The 26,628-nt window shown below is 40.5% G+C and overlaps 1 protein-coding gene across 1 annotated transcript in view; it reads right to left on the bottom strand.

The window, feature by feature from the left end:
* RIN2 (Ras and Rab interactor 2) overlaps nucleotides 1-26,628 on the bottom strand; it is a 133,824-nt gene that overhangs the window by 78,668 nt on the left and 28,528 nt on the right. Inside the window, exon 3 of the mRNA XM_006895662.1 lies at nucleotides 3,998-4,190. Coding sequence (XP_006895724.1) covers nucleotides 3,998-4,190 — 193 coding nt within the window. The remainder of the gene's footprint in view (nucleotides 1-3,997; nucleotides 4,191-26,628) is intronic.

Below are 26,628 nucleotides of genomic sequence, written 5' to 3'. Positions count from 1 at the left end.
CAGCACCCATATGACTGTGCCCATAAAATTCCTCTTGCAGTCTGTTCTGGGAGTCCAGTGCCAGGGAACACTAAAACTAAAGCAGAGGCTTCTTATGCAGAACTCTGATGAGTAACTACAAAAAGAATTGTAGGGAGGCTGAGAGAAGGTGGGTCTTTCCCCCCCCCTTTTAAATTTATTATTAATTTCCATGAAAATTTACAGAGACTTTGGATTTCCATTCATTCATTGTTGCACTTTTCTCCCCTCCTAACCCTCCTCCCTAGTACACTACCCTTTTGGAAAAGTAAAAGAAAAATTATTTCATTGCTTTACAATCCCTCCCCCCAGGTCTATTCCACTCTGCAGCCTTTGCTCTGGACTCCTGTCATGACAAAAATACCTAATAACATATCCCTCTTAAACAGTTTTCTCCCTCATCTGTTTCAAGGCATTATTGAACCCATCTTTCTCAGTCTTCCCCGAACTCCAATGTCAGTCGTGTTTTACAACAGTGGCACCATGCAGTATTTGTCCTTTTGTGACTGAGATACTTCACTCAGCATAATATTCTCCAGACTCGCCCATTTTGAATAATTTTACATGAGTTCCTCGTTTTTCAATGCAGCATAGTATTCCGTTGTGTGAATATACCACAGCTTCTCTATCCATTCGTTTGCTGATAGGCACTTAGGTTGTTTCCAACTTCTTGCTATTGTGAACAAAGCCACAATAAATATGGGTGTGCATAAATCTGCTTGGATGTCAGTTATGGTCTCTTTGGGGTATATTCCCAGTAGTGGAATTGCTGGGTCAAATGGTATCTCTATTTGTAACTTTTTGAGAAAGCGCCATACTGCCTTCCACAGTGTTTGCACCATTTTACATTCCCACCAACAGTGAATAAGGGTTCCAGTTTCTCCACAACCTGGCCAGCATTTGTTGCTTGTTGTTCTGTTAAATTTTGCTATTCTGACTGGGGTAAGATGATATCTCATAGTTGTTTTGATTTGCATCTCTCTTAGAACTAGGGATTTTGAACGTTTCTTCATGTGCTTGTTAGCCATCTGAATGTCTTCTTTGGTGACGTGTCTGTTCATATCCTGTGCCCATTTTTCTATTGCATTATTTACATTTATCTTGTTGTGGAGCTCAAGTATTTTATAAATTCTAGATATAAGTCCCTTATCTAATATATCATTACCAAATATTTTTTCCCAGCCTGTGGCTTCCCTTTTTACTCTGTTGGAGAAGTTTTTGGATGTGCATAAGGATTTGATTTTTAGAAAATTCATCTATTTTATCTTCTCCTGGTTGTATGTGAGAAGGTGGGTCTTTTGAAAGGAGGAATCTCCCTAAGGCTTGGGACCACAGAGAAGCACAACTTCTGGGTCTATTTCCTGAATGTCTGCAGTCTGACTGTTTTAGAGCAGGGTTGGCCAACTGCAATCCACAGACCAAATCCACCCTGCCATCTGTCTTGTAAATGAAGGTTTACTGGGACACAGTCATGCTCATTAATTTCAAGTTGTTCAAGGAAGCTTTTGCATTACAGATTTGAGTAGTTGGAACTGAGAGTGACAGAATGGTAGCAAAGCCCAAATTCTTTATCATCTGTTCCAAGACAGAAAACAATTGTGGTCCTTTGTCTCAGGCTGCAGATAACTAAGGGTGATGGCATCCTGAAGGGTGATTTTACTCAGTGTCCAGGGCCAGTCTTTCAAACCTCCTTCACACACTTCCAGCATCTGTGTCTTCTCCACCATTCCCACTTTTGTCCTGCTGTGGCCACTCTCACCTATAAGGACTCCTTCCCTCACCGTCTCAGTGGCTTACTCAGTTTCTCACATGGGCTCTGTGGAAGGATCAGTCAGATCGATGAAATGTTGGGCTGCCATACAGGTCTAGGCAGGAATGAACAAGCCCTTCACTGGGAAGAAAGCGGCTAGGGAGGAGAACAGTTGTGTAGGAAGGTGACAATCTCCTTCTTAATGAAGTTTTTGTAAAATTCCAGGAGTAGACAATTCATCTAACTCATAAGAAAGTGAGACTGTCACAAAGGGATACTAATCCCGTAGACGGAGGCACTAAAGGCATCACAGAATGTGCCACCCAAGGTAGTACCCTTTCTCAGTGATATGGATTGACACAGAGGCTGGAGCAATGGGCTCAAGTCTATCAGGGACGGTGAGGATGGCTGTGGATAGGACAAAGTTCAACTATCTTGTTCACCGGGTCACTGTGAGATGTGGTCAATTCAGTGACATCTGATGACAACAACAACAACAACAATAACAGTGGCCAAGTGGTAGAGAGTTGTGCTGCCAACCCACCAGCAGGTAGTTCAAACCCATCAGCTTCTCCACAGGAGAAAGATACACAATCTCTTTCTGTGTAGTTGACTGCCTCTGAAAACCTGCTGGAAGGTCAGCTCTGAACCAGTTCTGACTCAACAGTACATAACAACACCAGCAACACAGTGGCCTAGTGGCTGAGGATTTGTGTTGCCAAACCCAAAGGCAGGCAGTTCAAATCCACTCGCTGGTCTTTGGGAAGAAGATGGACAATCTCCTCCTGTGTTTTACAGCCACTGAAAAACAACTGGAGGGTCAGTTATGAGTTCTAACTTGAAAACTTGTTCAAATGCTAGTAACTCTGAGAATGTTCCAACAGAGGCAGAGAGCTTAGTCCTGTCTGCTTCTGTCAGGTAAGAATCAAAAGGAGAAACGCAGGGGAGCTCTGGTGGCCTAGTGGCAAGGAGCTGCAACTACAATCCCAGAGGTGCATGGTTCGAACCCACCAGATGCTCTGCCGAGGAAGGAGGGACAATCTCCTCCTGTACCAGTCAGATCTGATTTGACGGTACACGCACACAAAAATAATAATAACAAAACAAAACAAAACAAAAAAAAAAAAACAAAAGGAGAAACGCATTACTGAGTTTATGTTATGGTGGTAGAATAATTTAGAAAAGCGTAGCAGCAACAGTTGTACAACATAAAAAAGCGTAGTCAGTAACACTGGATTGCACATAAAGAAACTACTGAATTGGTGCATTGGTTATGTAAATTTTTGTTGTGATTAAAAAAAAAATAAGAGATTAACTTAGAAGTAAAAATGTGGTAAATGCTCTGGTTGCTAAGAAACTCAAAAGTTTATTTTTTATATACTTTGATCAACTATGACAACGGTACTCAGCAGCTGCTGATAAGAATTTTCTTTTTGCTTTTATATCTATCTTATTTTCTCTTTTTTAGTTATGTGTTGGAACTTTATTTTCTTTCAAAAATAGCCTCTTAATAGGCATTAAGTGCTGTTCAGCAGAATTTTCTGTGATGTTAAATGCTCTGGATATTGTGGCATCTAATATTGAGCACTGGAAGTGTGGTTAGTACAGCTGAGGAATGAACTTTTACATTTTGCTTCATTTTAATAAGCGCAAACTTAATGAAATGCCTTAACTTAAATGTAAATATGGTAGCAAGATGTTATTGCTCATAATATGCCAATAATTAAATAAAAATTATTTGACTCCTGGCATAATCTTGACATGATGAAGGACAGCCAGTAGCTGAAGAAACCAATTCAGACTTTGATCCAAGTAGAAAACATCAGAGAAAGTTCAATACAAAGAGGACTACATAGTCAGTTGGAGCAGACAAGTCTTGGACATAGGATTTTTGAAGAGTTGGACTCCAAGCTTGAAAGCTGGAGCCTGGCAAGGCTATCAAGCTAAGAATGAAGGGAGAACAGCAGGGCAAGTGAGGACCTCAGAACAAAGCTCCACATTACCTGCAAGAGCTCAGTGCAGGGTGTCACACTAGAAGCCTGTCTTACCTGGATGCCTTATGGTCCTGTGCTGCTATAGTAACCAAGACAATAAACTTTGTCAGCAGTCAAACTCAGAGCTGTCGCTTTAATTTCCAGAGTTCCTCTGTATTGCAACCTATGTACAATCTAGGAATTATGCTCCCTTTTTCTGGGAAAAATATGTGCTCTAACCTGTTCCAAGTCTTACCCCTGGAGGCTGGGCCTGTAGGATTCGAGCTGCCTCCTCCTCATTCAGACTCAGCTGCAGCCATATGGGGTGGGTGTGGAGAAGTCGGTCCAAAATGCTGAGTCTGTTGGAGAAGCTGTCATAACCAGAATCCCGGGGACAGGCTTTTGCATCTTTCTCTTCAGAAGAACCATCATCCTTGTGTCTTACCATGCTGGGAGAGACAAAATTGAGGATGGTTCAAACAATGGCAGTAATATAATACATACAAGTAATTCCCATACAAGCAGACCATCATTGCAGTCTTGGAGGTCAGGCCTACTAGTCTAATGGAATACTGCCTTCTCCATTTGCCCCTCCTGCCTAAACACTTTTTGAGGGTAAAAATTGTACTACAGTCTTTGTTTTGGAGCGGAGAACATTCCTTACTTTGAGGACAGAATCCTAAATGTTAATTTACGTATTGTTGTTACTATGTATCCTAGAGTCAAAATCAACTCACAGGTTGAACCTTCAGCAGATTTTCAGAGGCAATTCAACACATGGAAGGAGCCTGCCGGTCTTTCTCCCATGGAGCGCCTGCTAGATTTGAGCCTCATGTCTTTGGGCTGGCAGCATAACTCCTTACCATTAAGTCATCAGAGCTCCCAATTTCTATATATGGTAACCTAATGAGGCCCAATTTCCATACGTGGTAACTTAATGAGGAAGCTCTGGTGGCCCAAACCCACCAGCTGTTCCGCAGGAGAGAGATGGGCAATCTTCTCCCACGCGATTAGACAGCCTCTAAAAACATGCTAGAGGGTCGGCTATGAGTTGGTTCCGACAAGATGGAACACAACAACAAGGAGGCCCTATACCTAGACTAAGAAGCTTTGTTCAAACAGAAGAAGGGAACACTGTCTGGTTTAAAATCAGGATACATGAGCATCAGGATAGTGTTCTTTCTCCAAATCTATTCAATATATACATATCAATTAAATATATACATAAACATACATACAACATATTCATAAGCAATGAGAAAATCATTCAAGAAACTGAACTATAGGAGGAAGAATGTGGCATAAGAAGTGAACTCAGGGGACAATTAAAACAGACTTTCAAGGGGGAAAAAAAAGAAGGGGGGAAGGGTAAAGAAAATAATGCAAAAATGAATGAATGAAAACCCAAAATTTCTGTAAATGTTCATTAAAATTAATAAAATTTAATTAAAAAAAAGAAGTGAACTCAGTCCCATAAGGACAAATATTATAAAAGAACATTATTGTAGAAATAGAAAGACAACAAGTAAAACAGGTATAAAGATGCAAGGGTGGGGGGGAGAGCAGGAGAAGAGGAGTGAGGATGGGCAGGGAGGAAATCATAGGGTTGTGCAATTTGATGGGTAGAGGGAGGGGTGGGTAAAGGAAATGGGAAAGATACTGTGGGGAAAGACAGGGAAATGGTGGGCATATTTTGGAGAGGATTGATTTTATAAAATATAATAAATCAAAAGAAGTATTACATTGGGAAATTCAGCTCTCAGGGACCTCTCCAGAGTACTCAAGAGCAATGATGTCAGTCTGGAGACTAAGGTGCGCCTGATTCAGGCAACAGTATTCTCAGTCATTTGCTATACATCAGAAACCTGGACAATGACTAGGAATGATAAAAAGAGAATTGATGCCATTGAGCTGTGGTGCTGGAGAAGACTATTGAATATACCATGGACTGATAGAAGAATAAATAGGTTCGTCCTAGAGAGAGTGAAACCAGGCTGCTTCTTGGAGGTAAGGAATCTGAAGCTTTATCTGACACACTGTGGGCAGGTTGCAAGGAGGGACCAGTCCTTGGAGAGGGACATCATGCTAGGGAGGGTGGAGGGACAGCACAAGAGAGGAAGACCCTGGATGAGATGGATTGATCCAATGACTGTGGAAATGGGGAGAGTTGTATCAGAGACAGTAAGTTTGGCACAGGATAGAGCAGGGTTCAGGGCTGTTGTACACAGGATCTCTATGAGTTGCAAGTGATTCAATGGTACATAACAACATCAACACAAGTAATAAATGAGAGTGGTCATAAAACACAATATGAATGTAGTGTGAAAAACAGGGTATACAAACTTTGTAAGCAAACCAGTACAAAATAAAAACTTTAAAAAAAATATAGCATCAGAATTAGAGGAAGACTTAACGACATGAGTTATGTAGATAACAGAATCTTGCTTGGACAAAGTAAAGAGGACTTGAAATACTTGCTGCAGATGATCAATAACTAGAGCCCTCAAAATATGGATTACATGTTGGCATTAGGAAAACAAAAATCCTCCTCACCGGAAAAACAGGTAAAATCTTGATGGATGGAGAAAGAATTGATGTTGTCAATGATTTTGTGTTATTTTATATCAATATCAGTGATAACAGCAGTCAAGAAATCAAAAGATAGATGTCTTTCATTGGGAAAAGCTTCAGTCAAAGACTTCCAAAGTTTTAAAGAGTAACAGTGTCAGTTTAAAGACTCAGGTGTGCCTGATCCAAGTCAGTGTTTCTTCAATTACTTCCTATGCATCTAAACATTGGACAACGAATAAAGATGACAGAAAAAGAATTGATGTTTTTGAAATATAGTGCTGGTGAAATTCCCATAGTCTGAAAAGAACAAACAAGTCTATCTTGGAGGAAGTGCACCTAAAGTGCTTCTTAGAGGCAAGGATGGAGAAACTCTATCTTACATACTTTTGGCATGTTGTCAAGAGGGGACAGTCCTTGGGGGGAAAAATCATGCTGACAAAAGTAGAATGGGTCCGAGAAAGAGAGGAATACCCTCAACAAGAGGGCTTGACACCGTGACTGTAACAATGGGCTCATGCAAATCAAAGATTGGGAGGATAGCATAAGATAGCTAACAACAACAAAACAATGAGGTCCTGGTGCACAGTAAGTAGCATACATCAGAAACACTAGGCACCCTGGTGCAATTTGTTTTTCTTGTTAACTACAAGCTTGGCCACAGTCCTGTTCTTTAGGCATCAAAGCTAAAACTCTCATACTTTTGTGTGTTTGTTTGTGTGTGTGTTTGTTTATTTTTAATTGCTGTGTACCGCCCTCCTTCTCCGGCATCTGGTGGATTTGAACAGTGCGCTTTCAGGATTGCAGCTCAGCTTCTTGCCACCAGAGCTCCCTCATAGTTTCAGTTTGTTATCCAAGTGAATTGAGATTTTTAAATCTCATACATTCAAGAACTTTGTAAAAATATTACTAATATAATTTATAATAAAATCTGACAATGGAACAGTGCTGAGTAGAAATAAAATTAGTTGACAGTATTCATCATAGGAAAAAAATTAAACAACTCAATCGAAGAGTTAATGAATGGGTAAATAAAATGTGGTATATCCATACAAGAAATATTACTTAGTCATAAAAAAAAGGAACAAATGCTACAACTTGGATGAACACTGGAAACCCAATGCTAAGTGAAAAAAGTCAAAGCACAAGGTCATGTAGTTTGTGATTCAAAATACAAAATGTTCAGACAGGCAAATCCAGAGACAGAAAGTATACACATGGTTACAGAGGGCTGGGGGCAGGGCACAGCATTTCTTTATGGGGCCATGCAAATATCCTGGAATTAGCACTGGTGATGGTCACATACTTTGTGAATATATAAAAAGCACTGAATTGTACACTTCAAAAGGATTAATGTATGATATGTAGCTATGTCTCAATATTTCATAATGTCACACTTGACCTCCTTCATTTCCTTCAGTGTCAACACTAACCTTGTTAAAACCACAGTCAAAATTAGTTGCCATTGAGTCATTTCAATTTAATGACAAATCCAAGTGGGTCAGAATAGGTTGTCTTCAGGACTTTAAAAGGCTGATATTTGTACTACCCAGGGAGTATTTAGTTCTCATGAGGAAAGAGAGGCCCAAGAAGTTATGAATCTAACTGAACCATAAACATTCGTGAACTGAGGGCCATAGTACACCCAATTTAATGGATAACAAATAAATGCATGATTATAAGGTAATATCTATGAGTGTCTGCTCTACTTCAAAGCCTTTGCACACATTCTCTCATTTACTTTTAGCAACAGCCCTGGAAATATGCACTAGGACTCTAGTGTTTTAAAAGCAGATCATGAGGCTGGGACAGTAAGAAGAAACATCCCATGTCCAAGGACAGTTCAAATAATTCGACTCAAAGAAATCTAAGTGTATGGTCTTTCTAAAGTCTTCCACATTGAGAAAAGTAGAGATGAAGCCAAAATAAGCCAAGAGTGAATAAATTTCTTTTAAAATGAGGTATTTCCATGAGGAGGAGGATGGGTTCAAGGAGGAATTTTTGAGTGTGCATAGTGAGTGATAATAACCACAATGGCTCTGTGTGTGTGTGGTGGGGGGGCAGCTGGATATCACTCACTATGCACACTCTTTCCTCTTCATTTGGAATTTCTACAGGGCTGAAGAATTTCATGCTTCCTTTAAGATTTATATGTTGTTTTCTCTTAAGTATGTGAATGTTTTCCTTTGCATCAGCTGCAAGTTTCCTTATGGAAGAATCCCATTCTCTTCCGAAAATGCCAAAACAGGGCCTCAAGGTAACAGAAGTATCTACAGTCACAACACTTTTCAAAACGAAGGTCATGTTAAAGTTCCTTCTAAGTTAGGTAGAAAGCCAGATTTTAGTTATCCTCAACTCTGGCTTCCCATTAAAATCACGAAGGGAAATAAAAATGGCTTTAATGGCCAGACTGCACTACAGATGAAATTCAGGCATCAGAATAGTCTAAAGTTCCTCTTTGGTCCTAAAGAGCTGCCAAGTTTGTTTGACATCCAAAGCTTTGAATTGACAATCCAAATCAAATCCCATGAAAGTGGGTCAATTCTGACTCCCAGCAACCTGATGTTTTTTACCATGGTTCTAAATGACCCATAGCTGACCCTCTGGCAGGTTTTTGGGGGCTGTTAACAGCACAGGATGAGAATGCGATCTTTTCTTCCTCCACAAAGTGGCTGGTGGATTTGAACCACCTACCTTTAAAGTTGCAGCACAGCTTCTTACCATTAGGTCACCTATGTTGTTGTTGTGTACTGTAGAGTCAGAACCGACCCATAGCTGATCCCCTGGCGGGTTTTCAGAAGCAATTAATCGCACAGGAGGAGACTGCCCATCCTTCTCCAGTAGAGCAGCTGGTGGATGTGAACCATTTGGCACCTACAGGACATGGTAAAACTGTCCCACAGGATTTCCAAAGCGGTGGTTTAGTGGCAAGGACATGAGTACATGTGCTGTTAACCCAAATCCACCAGCTGCTCCACCAAAGAAAGGTAGGCAGTCTCCTCCCATGTGATTTACTGCCTCTGAAAACCTGCTGGAGGGTCAGCTCTGAGTCAGTTCCACTCTGATGATGGTACATTACAATAACAGTCTTTACAGAAAACAGACTATGAAGCATGGCTAGTGGGTTTGAACCACTGGCTTTCTGTTTAATAGTCAAGTGCGTAAGCACTGTTCCATTAAGCTTCCTTCCTCTTTGGGTCTTTGGATCAGTGCTTTCCAAACTGAAGCCTGCAGATCCATCCAGGTTTCTGGGTTCCACCTCAGAGAGTCTGCACATTAAGGCTGCATGACAAGCTCTGGGATGGTGGTGATGTGTTAGGACCACACTTTGAGAAGCACTGCTTGAGATCTGCAGGCTTAGAACACTTTTTCACCTACAGCTTTCTTTTTTTTTTTGAAATAGGATGAGTAACCAGCTACTGAAAGATTAATCAGATTCTGTGTACAAAACTGTTTCATTTCTGTTATTTCTAGTCATCAATTTCTACATAAAGCAAACTCTATTAGACTCCTAACACCACAGTCCTGACAGAGAGTAACTATGCTGGATGGGGACATCCTGTGATGCCTGGGTGAGAGCCTAGTCAGAGGCACTGGTGTGTGTGTGTGTGTGTGTGTGTCCATGTTGGACTTTTCACAGCTGCCTTTCTAGAGGGCTGTTTTCTTTCTCTGTGGTGCTGACATGTGACATATACCCCAAGGGCAATGTTCTTTCTGTTTTTTCTTTTGATCTGGTCTGTATAGACTATCTAATCTTTTCCTGAAGGGTCCTTGTCACTACAAACAGATGCAAGCTATGCCTAAAAGGCCTTTAGATTCAGGATTATCTACAGGAAATCTTCACAAAAAATCCCCAGAAACAGACATGACTGAAAAAGAATAGGTTACCAGAAAAACTGGTCCTGAGACCATCACGTAATAAAATAATGCTGTGGATCCATGACCCTAATCCTACTTATGTGTTACGGGCTACCATTGCCAAATTCTCCCTTCTAGATACCCCTCCTTTAAATCCTCTGAGGTCTTTGGGGCAATTAGGAATGTTGTGTTGTTTCTGATCCAACCATGTATTCTGTTTTGTGACCTGTGGAGTGCCTGTTTCATCCTGTGACAGTGACATTTCCCAGATCCCATAGACTTCCTTGATCCCTCCATAAACGTCATCTGCTTCTATCTAAATAGACACGTGATATTGTTTGATCACATTCCTCAGTTGTTTCAAGAAGTAACAAATCCTGTGTTCTGACAAGTGATCTTAGACGAAAAGGCCTGGTCCAGACAGAAATTCGGTGAGCAGGTTCTATGGAAGTTCATAAAAAGCACCCATCAATTAGACTTTGTCTTTGCCAATGACAAAGTTAACTGCTACATTCAACCATTCATTGAGGTTTATAGCATATTATTACAAAACAAATTGGCGTTTATGAGGGGCAACCTTTAGGAATCGACTAAAAGCATACTGAGCCTATAGAGAGAAATGGTGATGCTCCACAACATCCCCACTGTTTGTCTGTCCCTCTTACCAGGCCAGGTGCCCACCCCACGACTAGCTGCTAAGAGCTCACAGAAGTCCCCTTTCTCATGGAAATGCCCAGGACAATACTTCTGCGGGAACAGACCCACTGGTAATGGTGTACTGATACAAGTATGAAGGTGTGGTCAACTCTGAGTGCTAGTTACACCTCTCAGCTCCCAGTGAGACCACGCTGAGGCTGGACTTCAGCTGAGCACACCTCCTCACTGGCTTCTTTTCCTGCCCCATCTGGCATCCCTCTCCTCATTGCAGGCTTCCCCAAGCACCCTCCCTCAAGAAACTTTGTGCAACAGAATCCAAATTAGATAGGCTCTTCACCCTGAGAGAAGCATAGTGGCTTCTAAGAAGGTGATGGGTTAAATAGAAACAGTTGTTATGTGCCTTTGAGTCAGAGCTTCTGGCAGGTTTTCAGAGGCTATAAATTTCAAGGAAGGCAGTTGAGGAGCAGCTAGTGGATTCAAGCCAATTGTGTTTGGGTTGGCAGTGCAGCTCCTTTACCCACTGGGCCACCCGAACTCCCTTAACAGAAGCCAAGCGTTTCTATACAATCCAAGAGAATCCAAAAAAGACTGATCACAGTGGAGTGGCTGCCAGGCCAGCCTGCATCCTGATTCAACCAGGGACTTTGCTCTGTTTCTTTTCTGAGCTTCATTATTCGAATCTGATAATGGTAACTAAGACCTACCACCACAGTATAATAATGAATGTAGGTAAGAATCATTAGTGGGTGTTGGCATCTGTAGGTAAAAGACAGTGAAGAACCAAGATGTTCAATCTTTACCTTATTAATGACAGAAAGGAATCGATACCCCAAACACAGAGAAAGGGTAGAGACACCATTGACAGCAGCACCTCCACACAGAGGAACAACCAGACACACTCAAAATGGGGGATTTCTACTAACTACTGGTTTGAATTCTTCAGTTCATTCCTGTACTGAAAAAGAAGCCATATATTCCTTATACCAGATAAAGAAATAATAAGCTGTGGGCTGTTCTGTGTTAAAGGAGGAAGAAGAAATCTGAATGTACATTGATTATATACTACAACTGAACAAAAATCTGCTAGAAAATACCATTGGAGGTAGAGATATTCAAATGAGGAAAGAGATGCATTAGATAAAAAAAATAATATTGCATAAATGCTTAACTTTGCACGCATGAGAACTTTATTTATGCAAACAAATGTTATTTTTTTTAGGAGATGCATAATGAAGTATTTTGACAAAAAGTAAAAATGTTTCAAAGTGTCAAGTTTTGGCGCACTACCACCACTTCCCTCCCTTCTTCTCCCGAAAAAGGAAAGGAAAGGAAATGCTTACAGAAAATGCAAATGGGACAAAAGTTTAATTAGGTGAATTTTCAACAACTTGTGGATTATATCAGAGCTGCTTATCTCTTATAAACCACTCATTTTTTGAGGGATTATGTCAGATCCATGGCACTATGCTTGCAACTTTTCTGTGACACTTGAAATGTCTCAAAATACTAAATCCCAGAGGCCCAGGAGTTGATTCTGACTCGTGTCTGCCCAACATGCTGGAGTAGAAATGTGCTGCTTAGGGTTTTCCAGGCTTAGTTTCGAGGTCATAAAGGCACCTTCTCAGGCACGGCTGGGCAGTTGTGAACTTCCAGTTTTCAGGTGAGCAGGTGAGCACTCAAGCCATTTTCAGAGATTTCCCTCAAACATCATAGATTGGAGAGAAAGTAATAATAGTAATAATTTAAACATCTCATGGTGTTTAAATGAGTATAAGAGTAACTTCTTCTTGTGTACCATCAAGTCAGAACTGACCCATAGCTGACCCTCCAGCAAGTTTTCAGAGGCTGTTAGTTACACAGGAAGAGATTGTCCCTCCTCCCACAGAACAGCCGGTGCATTCAAACAAGTGCCTTTGGGATTGAAATGCAGTTTCTGACCACTAGGCCACTAGAGCTCCCTAAAGGAAATACAGTTAAGCAATTACTAGGTTGAAGTGCATAGAGTTGTCGTCATGAGGGAGACAAAGATCAGATGTGGATGCAGTGTCTTCTACACATGGAAACACTGGCAAACCAGTGAATATCCACTGAATCTCGGGTGCTTCAAGAGGCAGAAAACATGCACCTGGAAACTCAAATCGCACCACTCAACACATGCCTGCAGAATCAGGGTCTCACTGTCAAAGGAGGCAGTCAGTGTGCGTCCTTCCTCCAGTGAGGCAGGCCTTCCCTCCAGCAGCTGTCTTTTGTGCACACCCAATTCCAGGCTCTCAAGAATGCAGCATGAGAATGTTTTTCCCATGGGCCTGGGATTCCCTTCATTCCCACAGGAGGCCAGAATGAGTGACTGCAGAAATGCACAGTGATGGCCAGGTCAAGTGACAGCAAAAATAGTAGAAATTGTATCTCACAGTAAAAAGGGTTATATGATGATTTTTCTTTTTTTCCAGGACCAAATTGCTTTCTTTTTTATTAGACACTTGACATTTTGTAAATATGAATATAATTGGTTCTTTAATTGTGAGTAGCATTTTAGATTAATAGTAACATTTTTAAATAAAATTATTATTTTATACTGGTTCATTTACAAAGGTCATATACATTATTTTTCATACCAGATCTTTCTCATTTCCTTTACATATCCTTCCCTCTACCCTTGAAATTGTCCAAATGGTACATTCCCCAGAATCAATCATATATTAGGACACAAAGTAAACCTCAACAAATTAAAAAAACACTGAAAAAATAAAAAGTATCTTCTCAGACCACAATGCCAGAAAACTAGAAATTAAACACAGGAGGGAAAAGCTTTCAAAACCACCCATGTTGAAACTAAAGAACTCTCTGCTAGAACACAACTGGGTAATAAAAGAAATAACGAATGAAATAAGAAAGTTCCCTGAAACAAATGAAAACAAAAATACAATATACCACAACCTTTGGGATGAAGCTAAGGCAGTTCACAGCAAAAGGCACACACATAAAAAAGGAAGAAAGATGAAGACTCAATGATCTAACTCAACATCTTCATCAAATAAAAAAAGAAAAACCATTTAATCCTACAGCCTCTATAAGGAAGGAAATTATAAGGACAAGAGCTAAAATCAATGAGACAGAAAACAGAAAAACAACTGAAACCATCAATAAGACCAGGAGCTGGTTTTAAGAAAGGGTCAATAAACTGGACAAATCGCTGGCAAATTTAACAAAAGAAAAAAAAGAGAAGACACAGATAACTCAATCAAGAAATGATAGACATCACAACAGACTAGATGAAATTAAATAGATAATACTGAAGTACTATGAAAAGCTATATTGTTGTTGACTGCTGTCCAGTCACACCCGTCACACCCAACTCCTAGTGACCCTATGAACAAAAGACCTGAGGCCTTTCTAGAACTATCATTTCTCCAAGTTCATAGAGTTTCCAGAAACATGTGGTTGAGGAAGTGGATGTCATTTCTGATTCCAAATCTGACTTAAACTGGGCAGCCATTATGGCATTTGAGACCCCGATGGCACAAGGTTCAACATCACAGTAAACCCAGATTACCGCAGCACAGCAAGTTGACAGAAGAGCACTGTATGGCTGTAAAATATAATCCCTTGGGCCCAACTTTTAAATACAAGGGCCCTCCAGGAGGTCTTGTTGACTCTAAACAAGAGACTTAAATAAAAATTAAAAAAAAAAAACCCAACCAAAACCAAAACCAAGCAAACATTCCGCACTGACCCTCAACCAAAACAAGACAGCCCATCTTACAGAGTTCAGCAGCTTCATCCAGTCTCCAAAATGGAGACAAGGGCTTGGTCTTAAATGCAAGTGTCCTCCAGGAGGTCTTCTTATTGACTCTAAACAAGAGGCTTAAATAAAAACAACGAAACAATCCACACAGATTCTCACTCAAAATAAAAGCACCATGATACAGAGTTCAGCTGCTTCATCCAACTCCAAAACGGAGACAAGGGCTTGGCAGTTATATGTTGTTGTTGTAAAGTGCCATCTAGTACCAACCCTATAAACAAAAGACATTAACTTTGTTCTATAACTATTGTTCATGTGTCCTTCTCTGTGTTGGAGGGAGGTTGGCTCTGGATTGTTTGGCTGTCCGGAAGCCTCTTGTTGGAGTCAATGAGAGCCTGGTGCGCAGGCCTGTAGTCTTTTAAAACTCATGAAAAGCAATAGTCTGCTAAAGTAAAAAACTTGGAGGAAAGGGACAAATTCCTTGAAACTCAAGCCCTACCCAGATTAACAAGGACAGATGTAGAACACTTGAACAGACCCATTACAAAAGAAGAAATTGAACAGGTCATAAAAAAAAAACCTTCCCCATAAGAAAAGTCCTGGACCAGATGTCGTTACAGCTGAATTCTACCAAACATATAGAGAAGATCCACCAACAATTCTACTTAAAGTACTTTAAAAAGTTAGAAAAAGAAGGAACGCTCCCAGAGTTATTCTATTAAGCAAGTATAACCCTAATACCAAAACCAGGCAAAGATATTACAAAGAAAGAAAACTACAGACCAGTAACTCTCATGGACCAAGATGTAAAAATTCTTAACAAAATCCTAGCCAATAAAATCCAAAAGCACATCAAAAAATAATTCATCGTGATCAAGTTGGATTCATAACAGGTATGTAAGGCTGGGTCAACACAAGAAAAACAATCAACATAATTCACCATATTAAAAAAGCAAATAATAAGAGCCATATGATTTTAACAATTGATGCAAAAAAGGCATTTGACAAAATCCAATACCCACTCCTGATTAGGACACTCAGTAAAATGGGAAGAGAAGGAAATTTCTTCAACAGAGTAAAAAGTATATACACAGAAAACCAAGAGCAAATACATTTGCCAATGGAAAAAGACTGAAAGCATTTTCCTTGTTAAGAGGGGCCAGACAAGGATATACTCACTGTCAACACTTCTATTCCATAATGTATTGGAAGTGCTTGATTGGGCAATACAACAAGAGAAGGAAATAAAAGGCATCCAAATTGGCAGAGAGGGTTAAACTATTGCTATATGCAAATGATACGACAGTGTACACAGAAAACCTCAAGAACTCAACAAAAAAACTGTTAGAGCTTGTAGATAATTTAGTAAAGTGGCAGGATATAATATCAATATCCAAAAATCAGTGGGATTCCTTTACAGCAACAAAGATCTCAGAAATGGAAACCAAGAAAGCAATACCATTTACAATAGCCAACTACAAAATGAGATACTAGGCAGTAAACCTAACTAGACACACAAAAAAACTATACAAAGAAAACTACAGAAGAGTTCTGCAAGACACAATAAAGGACCTAAAAAAGTAGAAAAAATATGCCCTGTTCACGCATATGACAAATCAATGTGAAAATTACTATCCTACCGAAAGCAATCTACATGTTCAACACAATCTCATACAGAAACCAAATTAATTTTTCAAGGAGATAGAAAAGTGTCGAGTTTATTTGGAGAAGAAAGAGACCCAAAATCAGCAAAGTACTTCTGAGAAACAAAAATGAAGTAGAAAACATAGCATTTCCTGAGCTCAAAACCTACTACACAGCAGTAGTAACCAAAACAGTATGGTACTATAAGGACAGGCACATAGACTAATGGAACAGAAACGAGAACCCAGAAATGGACCTAACTATCTATGATAAACTGATATTCGACAAAGAAATAAAACCTATCAAATGGGGAAATGACAACCTCTTCAACAAATGGAATAGACAAAACTGGGATGTGACCTACAGAAAGCTGAAACAGGATCCACATCTCTTACCACACACACAAAATCAACTCGGGGCAGATCAGAGACCTGAGAGTAAAGCCCCAAAACCATAAAATTCCTAGGAGACAAAATGGGATCAAGCTTAGAAGGCCAAGTCTATGGCATGAAGAGACTGACAAATATACCAGAAATGTACAACCTAAAGAAGATAAAATTGATAAATGGGACCCTCTAAAGATTAAATCCCTGTGTGCATGAAAAACATTTTCTAGAGTGAAAATAAAAAAAAAAAAACAAACAAACCCAAACTGCTCCAAAATTTGAAGGTGTCAGCCTTGACCTGCAGCCTTCTGGGAGATGTAATTGTTCATACCTGTGTAGTGTGGGGTCAGCTGAGTCACCTCTTGCCATACGTGTTGTACCCCATGCTGTGTTCTGCTGACCCTTGCCTTGTGCTCCAAAATTTGAAGGTGTCAGCTTTGACCCACAGGCTTCAGAGGGCAGAAATTATCGAACAGTCTCATTGATTTCACATGCAAGCAAAGTTCTGCTGAAGATTATCCAAAAATGACTAGAACAGCACATCAAAAGAGAACTGTCAGAAGTGCAGACTGGGTTTAGAAAAGGCTGTGGTACTAGGGATATTGTAGATAATGTTAGATGGATCTTGGCTGAAAGCAGGGAGTGCCAGAGGGATGTCTATCTGTGTTTCATTGACTACTAAAGGGGTTTGACTGTGTGGACCACAACAAACTGTGGCTGAATCTGAGAAAAATGGGAATCCCAGAACACTTGATTGTTCTTATGTGAAATCTATACTCGGACAAGGAGGTGATCGTCAGAACAGAGCAAGGGAATACTGCATGGTTTAAAACTGGGAAGGTGTATGCCAGGGAAGTGTCCTATCTCCATACCTTTTCAATCTATATGCAGAACAGATCATCTGGGAGCCTGGGCTCTATGAGGAGAAATGTGGCATTGAAGGAAGACTCATCAACAATCTGCATTATGGAGATGACACAACCCTGCTTGATGAAACTGAGGAGGACCTGAAGCGCTTGCTGCAGAAGTTCAAGGACTACAGCCTTCATTACGGACTGAAGCGCAATATCAAGAAAACAAAGATTCTCACCGCTGGACTGATTGGCAGCATTGTGATGACTGGTGAGGAGAGCGAGACTGTAAACAGCTTTAATTTGCTCGGCTCTACAATCAACATTCTTGGTAGCAGAAGCCAAGAAGTTAAAAAACCCTATTGTGTTGGGAAAGTCCGCCGTCAGAGACCTCTCCAAAGTACTGAAATGCAATGATGTCAGTCTGGAGACCAAGGTGTGCCTGATATGGGCCATGGTCTTTGCAATCACTTACTATGCATCAGAGAGCTGGACAATGATAGGAATGATAGAAGGAGAATTGATACTCAATACATTTGAGTTGTGGTGCTGGAGAAGAGTATTGAATGGACTGCTAAGACAATGAACAAGTTCATCCTGGAGACGGTGAAGTCAGGCTGCTCCCTAGAAGCAAGGACCCTGAATCTTCGTCTGACATACTTTAGACCTGTTGCAAGGAGGAATCAGTCCTTAGAGAGGGATGTTATGCTTGAGAGGGTGGAGGGACAGCTCAGGAGAGGAAGACCCCCAATAAGATGGATTGATTCAGTGAGTGGGTAATGGGGGTAAGGTGTGTCAGAGACAATAAGATTGGCACAGGGTAGAGCAAGGTTTAGGGCTCTTGTACATAGGGTTGTTATGAGTTGCAGGTAACTTGATGGCACATAACAACAACAAACAACAACAACAGGGCCTCCAAAAGAAAACAAACTGATAAACCAATTATATAATGGGCAAAAGTCATGGAAAGACTTATCACAGAGAAAGATATTTGGATGGCTAACAGACATATGAAGAAATGCTCAAAATCACTGGCAATAATAAAGATGCAAATAAAAATCATAATGAGATACCATCTCACCCCAGAAGCAGTGGCAAAGTTGAACAGGACAGCAAGTAATAAACACTGAAGAGGATTTGGTGAGATAGGCATATTATACATTGTTGGTGGGACTGTAAAATGGTACAACTGCTCTGGAAGGCAGTTGGCACTTCCTCAGAAAGCTGAACATAGAAATTACATATGACTCAGCTATCCCAATGCTTGGAAAATATACCCCCAAAATGAGAACTGAGACACAAATGGAAACTTGTAGACCAATGTTCATAGCAGCGTTATTCATCACAGCAAGAACATGGAAATAGCCCAAATGTCCAACCACAATGGAATGGACTGAGAAATTATGGTACATTCACACAATGGAGTACTATGCAGCATGCAGGAGCAACAATTTTGTAAATCACTGCTTAACTTGGGAGGGAATGGAGAACATTATGCTATGTGAACCAACTCAGTCTCATAAGCACAAACACTGTATAAGATCATCATTATAGAACATGTATGAGGATCCAAGGAGGAACGGACAGTGAGAGTAGAAGCAGCATGAAGATAGGTGAATGTGGTTGTGGGGAGGGTTAATCATAGGACTGCACAATTTGATGGGTGGAGGGGGGGCAGATAAATGAAATGAGAAAGTTCTGGTGTGAAAAACAATGCATACAAACTTTTTTAATAATTCTGTAATGAACTTTTACTTTGCTTTTCTCCCCATTTAATAAGTGACCTGGAAATCACGCCTTATCACTTCATAGATATTAGATATCTTCCTTATTCCTATCTTTCTTCAACAGTTTCATAGTAAATCTATTGTGTGTGCCATTGTTTACTCAACCAATCTCCTTTGCTTGAAACTTTAATTGGCTTCTGAATATGGGCTATTGTTGTTGTTATGTGCCGTCAAGTCGCTTGCGACTCATAGCGACCCTATGTACAACAGCCCTAAACTCTGTTCTGTCCTGTGCCAATCTCATTGTCTCCGATACACTCATCCTGATTACGCCAGTTACTGAATCAATCCATCTCCTAGATGGCCTCCACCCTCCCAAGCATGATGTCCTTCTCCAAGGACCGTTCTCTCCTTAGAACATGACCAAAGTATGTCAGACAAAGTCTCAGAATCCTTGCCTCCAAGGATTTAACCCTCTCCAAGATGAATCTGTTTGTTTTCTTAGCAGTCCATGGTACCCTCAATACTCTTCTCCAACACCAAAGCTCAAAGGTATTAATTCTCCTTCTACCCTCCCTACTCACTGTCCAACTCTCTGACGCATAACATGTGACTGCAAAGACCACTGCCTGTATCAGACGTACTTTAGTCTCCAAAGAGACACTGTTGCTCTTCAGTACTTTGGAGAGGTCCCTAACAGCAGACTTTCCCATCGTAGTATGTCTTTTAATTTCCTGGCTGCTGGTGCCAAGAGTGTTGCTTGTGGAGCCAAGCCGACTAAAGCTGTGAACAATCTCAATTCTCTTCACCATCCATCCTGATGCTGCCAGTTGGTCCAGTGGTGAGAATCTTTGTCTTCTTGACATTGAGCCTCAATCCATACTGAAGGCTGCAGTCCTTGACCCTCTGCAGCAAGCATTTCAGGTCCTCCTCAGTTTCAGCAAACAGGGTTGTGTCATCTGCATAACACAGATTGTTGATAGATCTTCCACCAATCCTGATGTTGCATTTCTCCTCATCAAGCCCAGCCTCCCGGATGATCTGTTCTGCATACAGGTTGAAAAGGTATGGAGACAGGACACACCCCTGGCGTATGCCCTTTCCAATTTTGAACCATGCAGTGTTTCCTTGCTTCTGTTCTGACCACTGCCTATTGGTTCAAGTATAGGTTTTGCATTAGCATGATCTAGTGTTCTGGGATTCCCATTCTTCTCAGAGTCAGCTACAGTTTGTTATGGTCCACAGAGTGCAACGCCTTTGCATAATCAATGAAGTACAGATAGACATTCCTCTGGTACTCACTGCTGAATATGGGTAGACGTTTGATAAAACTAAAACCAGAAAAACAAAAACCCAATCGAAATAGTATTTCAAGTTTAAAGTGGATATACTAGAATAGATGATTTCAAAACTAGGAAAAAACCCCCACAACACAACAATGTATAGGAACTTTGTAAGTAAACCAGTACAAAATAAAAATGTTATTTATTTATAAAAATTAAAATAACTAAAGCATAAAAAAATAAAGTACACAATAAACTTTTTTACTGTTGTTAAGTGCCATCAAGTTGGCTATGGCTCATAGTGACCCTATGAACAACAGATCTCAATCACCCTACCATTTCTGATAGGATCTAGTCTACCATTACAGTCACTGTGTCAACCATCTGAATGTGTCTACCTGACTCAATATATAAACTTGAGTGTGATAGAGATCATGACAATGGCACATGAGATGGTGAGGTTGAGATCTGTTGTTTTTAGTGACACTGAGTTGTAGTCAATCTGAGGGTACATAACAACAAAAACAGTAATACAACAATCTCTTTGTTAATAGAAGCAAAGTAGACAATGTTGTTACTGTTATGTGCTATCAAGTCACCTGAAACTCATAGTGACTCTATGTATGTTAGCTCTGTTCTGTTCTGCCCCAAACTAACTGTTTCTGACAGACCTAATCCTACTTCTTCAGTCAGAGTCAATCCATCTCATCCTGGGTCTTCCTCTCCTGCACCCTTCCCATCCACCCTTCCAAGCATGATGTGCTTTTCCAAAAACTGGTCCCTCCACATGCTCAAATTATGTGAGATGGAGCCTCAAAATCTTTGCCTCCAGGTAGAAAACTGGTTTCACCATCTCCAGGTCAGATCTGTTTGTTCTCCACAGTATATTCAACACTCTTCTCCAGAGCCATACATCAAAGTCATAGATCCTTCTTTTATCATCCTTAGTTATTGTCCAGCTCTCTGATGCATAAAATCTGCAAAGACAATGGCCTGGATCAGGCGCACCTTAGTCTCCAGAATGACATCATTGCTCTTCAGTAATCTAGAGAGGTTGCTAACTGCAGACTTTCCCAAAGCAATTAACTTTTTGATTTCTTGACTCCTGGTGCCAAGGGTGTTGACTGTGGAACAAAGCAAGCTGAAGTTATCAACAATCGCCATCTCTTCTCCATCCATCATCAAGCTACCAACAGGCCCAGTCGAGAGAATCTTTATTTTCTTGATGTTGAGCTTCAGTCCATATTGAGAGACTAAAATAAAGTTGCCTTTGGTGTGCTTTATTATAGGTAGTTTACAAAGGTACCACTTTGTAATATGGTATTTATAAAATGATACACTCATTTACATGTGCAAGCATTCCTAGCATGGGGCCAGATCACCCTGGAAACATGAACATGTGCTGTGATTTAGACTGTCCAGGAACCTTATTCAACTTCACAGAGAACTTGCCCTTCAATCTCTAGGAGGCTTTAAAAAGTCAAAGATTAATCTCTTCTTCTATTGTAACATGAAATTTAAGTTTATTGTCAAGATGGATGGAATTTTCCTTTTGGACACCTCCTGAGTCCTTGATCAGGAAGTGATATAGGCTTTGGGCAGGAATAAAGTCAACAGCAAGATTCTGTTTAGAAGTGCAGTTCTGTGCCCACCTACATAGTCAACTAAGAGTAAGAACTCCGTGCAAGATCCGCAAATGTAGAATATCTTTTTATTCCTTACTGGGATTTAGGATTGCAACAAAACCAGCTTGTTCACAGCTGGCTCAGTCCAGGAGCAATGTGGAAACCCACACAAATATACCATGAAGGTGTTAACATTCTGATTTCCATGTATTCTCATTTATCTAGAATAAAACCTAGCCATTTTCCTATTCACATGAACATAGCAATATGAAGATGTTATTTTTTTTGTTAAGACACAACATGCTCTCAATGACTCATCGCCAAGTCCTTGTATCCCCTTTAAGCCCCTTACGTCCATCGAGTGGGTCCTGATGCACAGTAACCCTCCAGTGAGTTTCTGAGACTGTAAATTTCAAGAGAGGAGAATGATCATCTCTCCTCCTCAGAGTCACTGGTGGATTCAAACCACCAGCAATATGGTTAGCACCACATAAGCTACAGACTCCACCACCAGGGCTTCTTCAGTGTCTACTCAGCCTTGTAACATTCATTGGTTCAGTGGGAAAAGTATTTGCAGACTTGAATGAAAATCTTGGTATGGACTCTTCACTAGAATGAATTCGTGGTTTGTTATTTCATGACCCTTAATCTGTTTCCCTTTGTCTAAACCCAACAATTTTTGTTGAAGAGAAGAATTTTGCTAAAACAAACACAAACTGAAGACAATTTCTGATTAGAAGAGCTGGAAAGGCTTCGGAAGTATGAGAGAAGATTCTGTTCAGTGAACTCTGCACGATTTGTCTGATTACTACCATAATTTACGAAGACTCCCAAGAACAAAGTGAGTTAATATTTCCATTCTAACACTGGCAGAAGCAATGCTGTGACAAAAGGCCTGGCCTGTTTTAGCAGCCTTTGAGGTAATTCAGAGAAAGGGAAGAGAACCCATGGCCTCCAAGAGGAAGGTTTTTCTGTGCCACCTGGCAGTGCTTGGAACTTAGTGGGATCCAGGCCCAACTTGTACCCTCAGCTCACTGATGGAAAAAGTAAAGAAAAGCAGTCACTTTTCTGAAAATTTGTCTGGAAACTTCCACCATGCTTCCTGTGTTCCTGGATGCCTCCCTTCCTTACTCTATTGAATACAGTTTCAGCTGTGCCCAGCCACACAAAGCCTTTTCACAGGAGGGAGCCTGAAGCAGCTGCAATGGCAAGAAAGATGTTACCCTGGGCATGGTACTGCTGCAGGGCCTCAGGCTTGTGCTTCAAGGAGCCAATGTGGCTGCTGTCTTAAGAATTATAGAGGAGACAGAAGTCTGATTGCTCTAGCAACTGTAGATCCTTGCCCATGAAAAAGAAAATAAATACACTTCAAACACTAAACAGTGGCCATGATGGGAAGCTGGAGGGTGCACCTGGCTTAGTAGGGCTGAGTAAAGAAGAGGATTTGGCATCAGTAGTTAATATAGTGATAATCACATATACTTACATATAGCAAACAGAAAATGATGCAATTCAAAAAATACCTAGGAGTCAATGTCCAATAATCTTTTAACATCTTCAGCCTTAAAAACCTTTCTTTAGAGTTGATGACAATGAATTAAATCCCTACTCTGTAATTCTTGGGGAAGAAGGGGGATGCAGACTGATCTGGGACACATGCAATCCTGGCTAGCATGTTAAGTGTACAGCACAGAAGGTATCAAGTGAGCTGCAGAAAGCATTTATTGTGCACCCCCACCCCAATGTGGAAGGATGGACGTCTAAAAGAGCTTTTCTAAGGCTCACCTAACTTCTGAGAGACCTCAAGGGTGACTGAATTAATCTCATTGGGGTCAAATACTAGGAATGGACAGAACAAATCTCAAGTCACATTTTCTGACTTGCTCTGTTTTAGTATACCATCTAAAATGATTTTGTTAATTCTGGAAAGTTATTTATTTATTTATTTGGGGATTTTTGTCTTCTTAAACTCTGAAAGGAAAGAATCACTAAATATTTTGGGTTATAGATTTCATTGTGTGACAACAGAGTGCCGCTTTATGGAGAAGATTTCTAAGAGAAGACTCCTAAAAAGATTTTTAAGAGCATGTCATCTCCACAGGATGGTTTTTGGTAACAAATTTTTAGGAACTTTTAATGACGATGATGATGATGATGAAGAGGAGGAGGAGGAGTGTACCGTCAAATCAGATCTGACTGGTACAGGAGGTGATTGTTCCTCCTTCTTCAGCAGAGCATCTGGTGGATTTGAACCATGCACCTCAGGGATTGCAGTGCAGCTTCTTGCCACTAGGCCACCAGAGCTCGCCAGGAACTTGACTACAACTATGAGCAAGCTCACAACAGAGATCGTGAGGACTGAGAACTGCAGAGATGCGCAAGGCTCGGTCTACTGCTCAGAGGGTCGCTATGAGCTGTAGTTGTCCTGATGGCACCAAACAACAACAACAACAACATGCATCAAGGACGAGGCATAGAGAACGACACCAACATGCCTGCCTCAGTGGCACTGCCATTTCCACCGGAGAAGAGACTCGATGGCTTCTTTTTTTTTCTTCTTTTTCTTTTTTTTGGGACTCGATGGCTTCTTGTTTGTGAACTTCCTTTCGAAAGTGGAAAGGAAAAGGAAGCTATGAAGTCAGCATTGGAAAGGACGCTACTCTGTTCTTATAAAAATAAGCAATCACCAAGCACCTGATGAACTGTGGAAAGGAGGTGAGCAGTTTGCAATTCTTAATGTTTAAATGTTTTAGCTTCACTGTTATTTTGTATTTTTATTAAATCAGAATTTAATTATAACTAACCAGATACACTACAACAGAATTGCCTATCAATATAGTAGGAAAGCAAAGTTGGTGGAGCATAACATTCATCAAAATGTGCCAAAGTGAAAATTATGTGTGTGGGGGGTGAGGGGAAACAAAAGATCATTGCAAAGAAACAAAAGAACAAAATGAATGTCAGAAGATAATCTGAAACTTAGACTGTAATGTAGTAGTTGTTGTTGTTATGTGCCATTGAGTTGAGTACAACATGTAGAAACCCTATGAACAAGTGATTTGAATCCTGTCCTATCCTCTGCCATCCTTCTCCTCTCAGACACACTTGAGTCACAGACACTGTACAATCAATCTCATTGAAGGTCTTCCTCTTTTTTGCTGACTCTCTGGCTATTCCACTTGATATCCTTCTCTAAGGAACAGCCTCTCCTAACAACATGCCCAAAGTATCTGAGATGAAGCTTTGCCATCCTTGGCTCCAAGAAGTATTCTGGTCGAGCTTTTCTCAAGACATCTGTTTGCTCTTTTGGCAGTTCAAAAATGCAAAGGCATTTTACTGTGCGGATCACAACAAACTATGGCTAAATTGAGAACAATGGAAACCCCAGAATACTTACTAATGCTTATACAAAACCTGTTCCTAGACCAAGAAGCGGTAGTCCAAACAGAGCAAGGGAACACTGCATGATTTAAAATCAAGAAAGGTATACTCATCAGGGCTGCAAACTTTCTTCATAACTATTCAATGTGTATACTAAGAAAATCCTAAGAGAAGCTGGCCTTTATGAAGAAGAAAGAGACATCAAGTTGAAGGAAGTCTCATCAACAACATATAATGTAGTAGTTGTTTTGTGTCATTGAATATGAACCAGTTGAAAGCTGACCCTCCAGTGGGTTGTCAGAGGCATTAATGCCTCTGGAAACTCTATGAACTTTGATAAATATTGATAGTTATAGAAAGGCTTCAGGCCTTTTGTTCATCGAGTCACTATGAGTTGTGCTAGATTTGATGGCAATCATCAACAACAACAACAGCAACAAATGCACAGAGGGGATTGCTCATGCTTCTCTTGTAGAGCAGCTGGTGGATTCAAACTGCATGCCTTCAGGATTGCAGTGCCTATTCTTACGACTAGGCCAACAGAATTCCCTACAAAGGTGGGGGGGGGGTGGAGAATGAGAAGAAATGCTGAAGTAAGAGAAATGAATAGAAGAGTTCATAGGGTAGCTCGAGAAGAAAAAGCAAAGCATTATAATGAAATATGCAAAGAACTGGAGACTGAAAACCAAATGTGGATCATGTTCCACATTTCTCAAGTAAGAAGAAATGAAAAACAAATCTTGAATGATTCAGGAACATCAAAAGATGTCTCTGTACTGAAAAATAATTGCTTGACACTGAAATACTTAAGGAAGAAGAATTAGCAAGAGCTAATGGTAATTAAGGAAGATGCTCAAGTAGCACTGACGTCACTGACAAAAACTAAGGCCCCAGGAACTGACGGAATACCAATTAGGGGTTCAGCAAACAAATGCAGACTTTCATGTGTTCATTAACTTAGGCTAAGAATTTTGGAAGACAGCTAGCTGGCCAATTGACTGATGTTGTTGTTATGTGCCATCGAGTCATTTCTGACTCATAGCGACCCTATGCACAACAGCTCTAAACCCTGCTCTATCCTGCGCCAACTGCACCGCCTCTGACACACCCATCCCGATTACCCCAGTCACCGAATCAATCCATCTCATAGAGGGTCTTCCCC

This window comes from Elephantulus edwardii, unplaced genomic scaffold, assembly GCF_000299155.1.
Source record: "Elephantulus edwardii isolate Elephantulus edwardi_28Jun2011 unplaced genomic scaffold, EleEdw1.0 scaffold00172, whole genome shotgun sequence".
Classification (NCBI taxonomy): Eukaryota; Metazoa; Chordata; class Mammalia; order Macroscelidea; family Macroscelididae; genus Elephantulus; species Elephantulus edwardii.
Note: the sequence above shows the minus strand (reverse complement) of the source record. Positions and strands in the feature narration are given on the sequence as shown.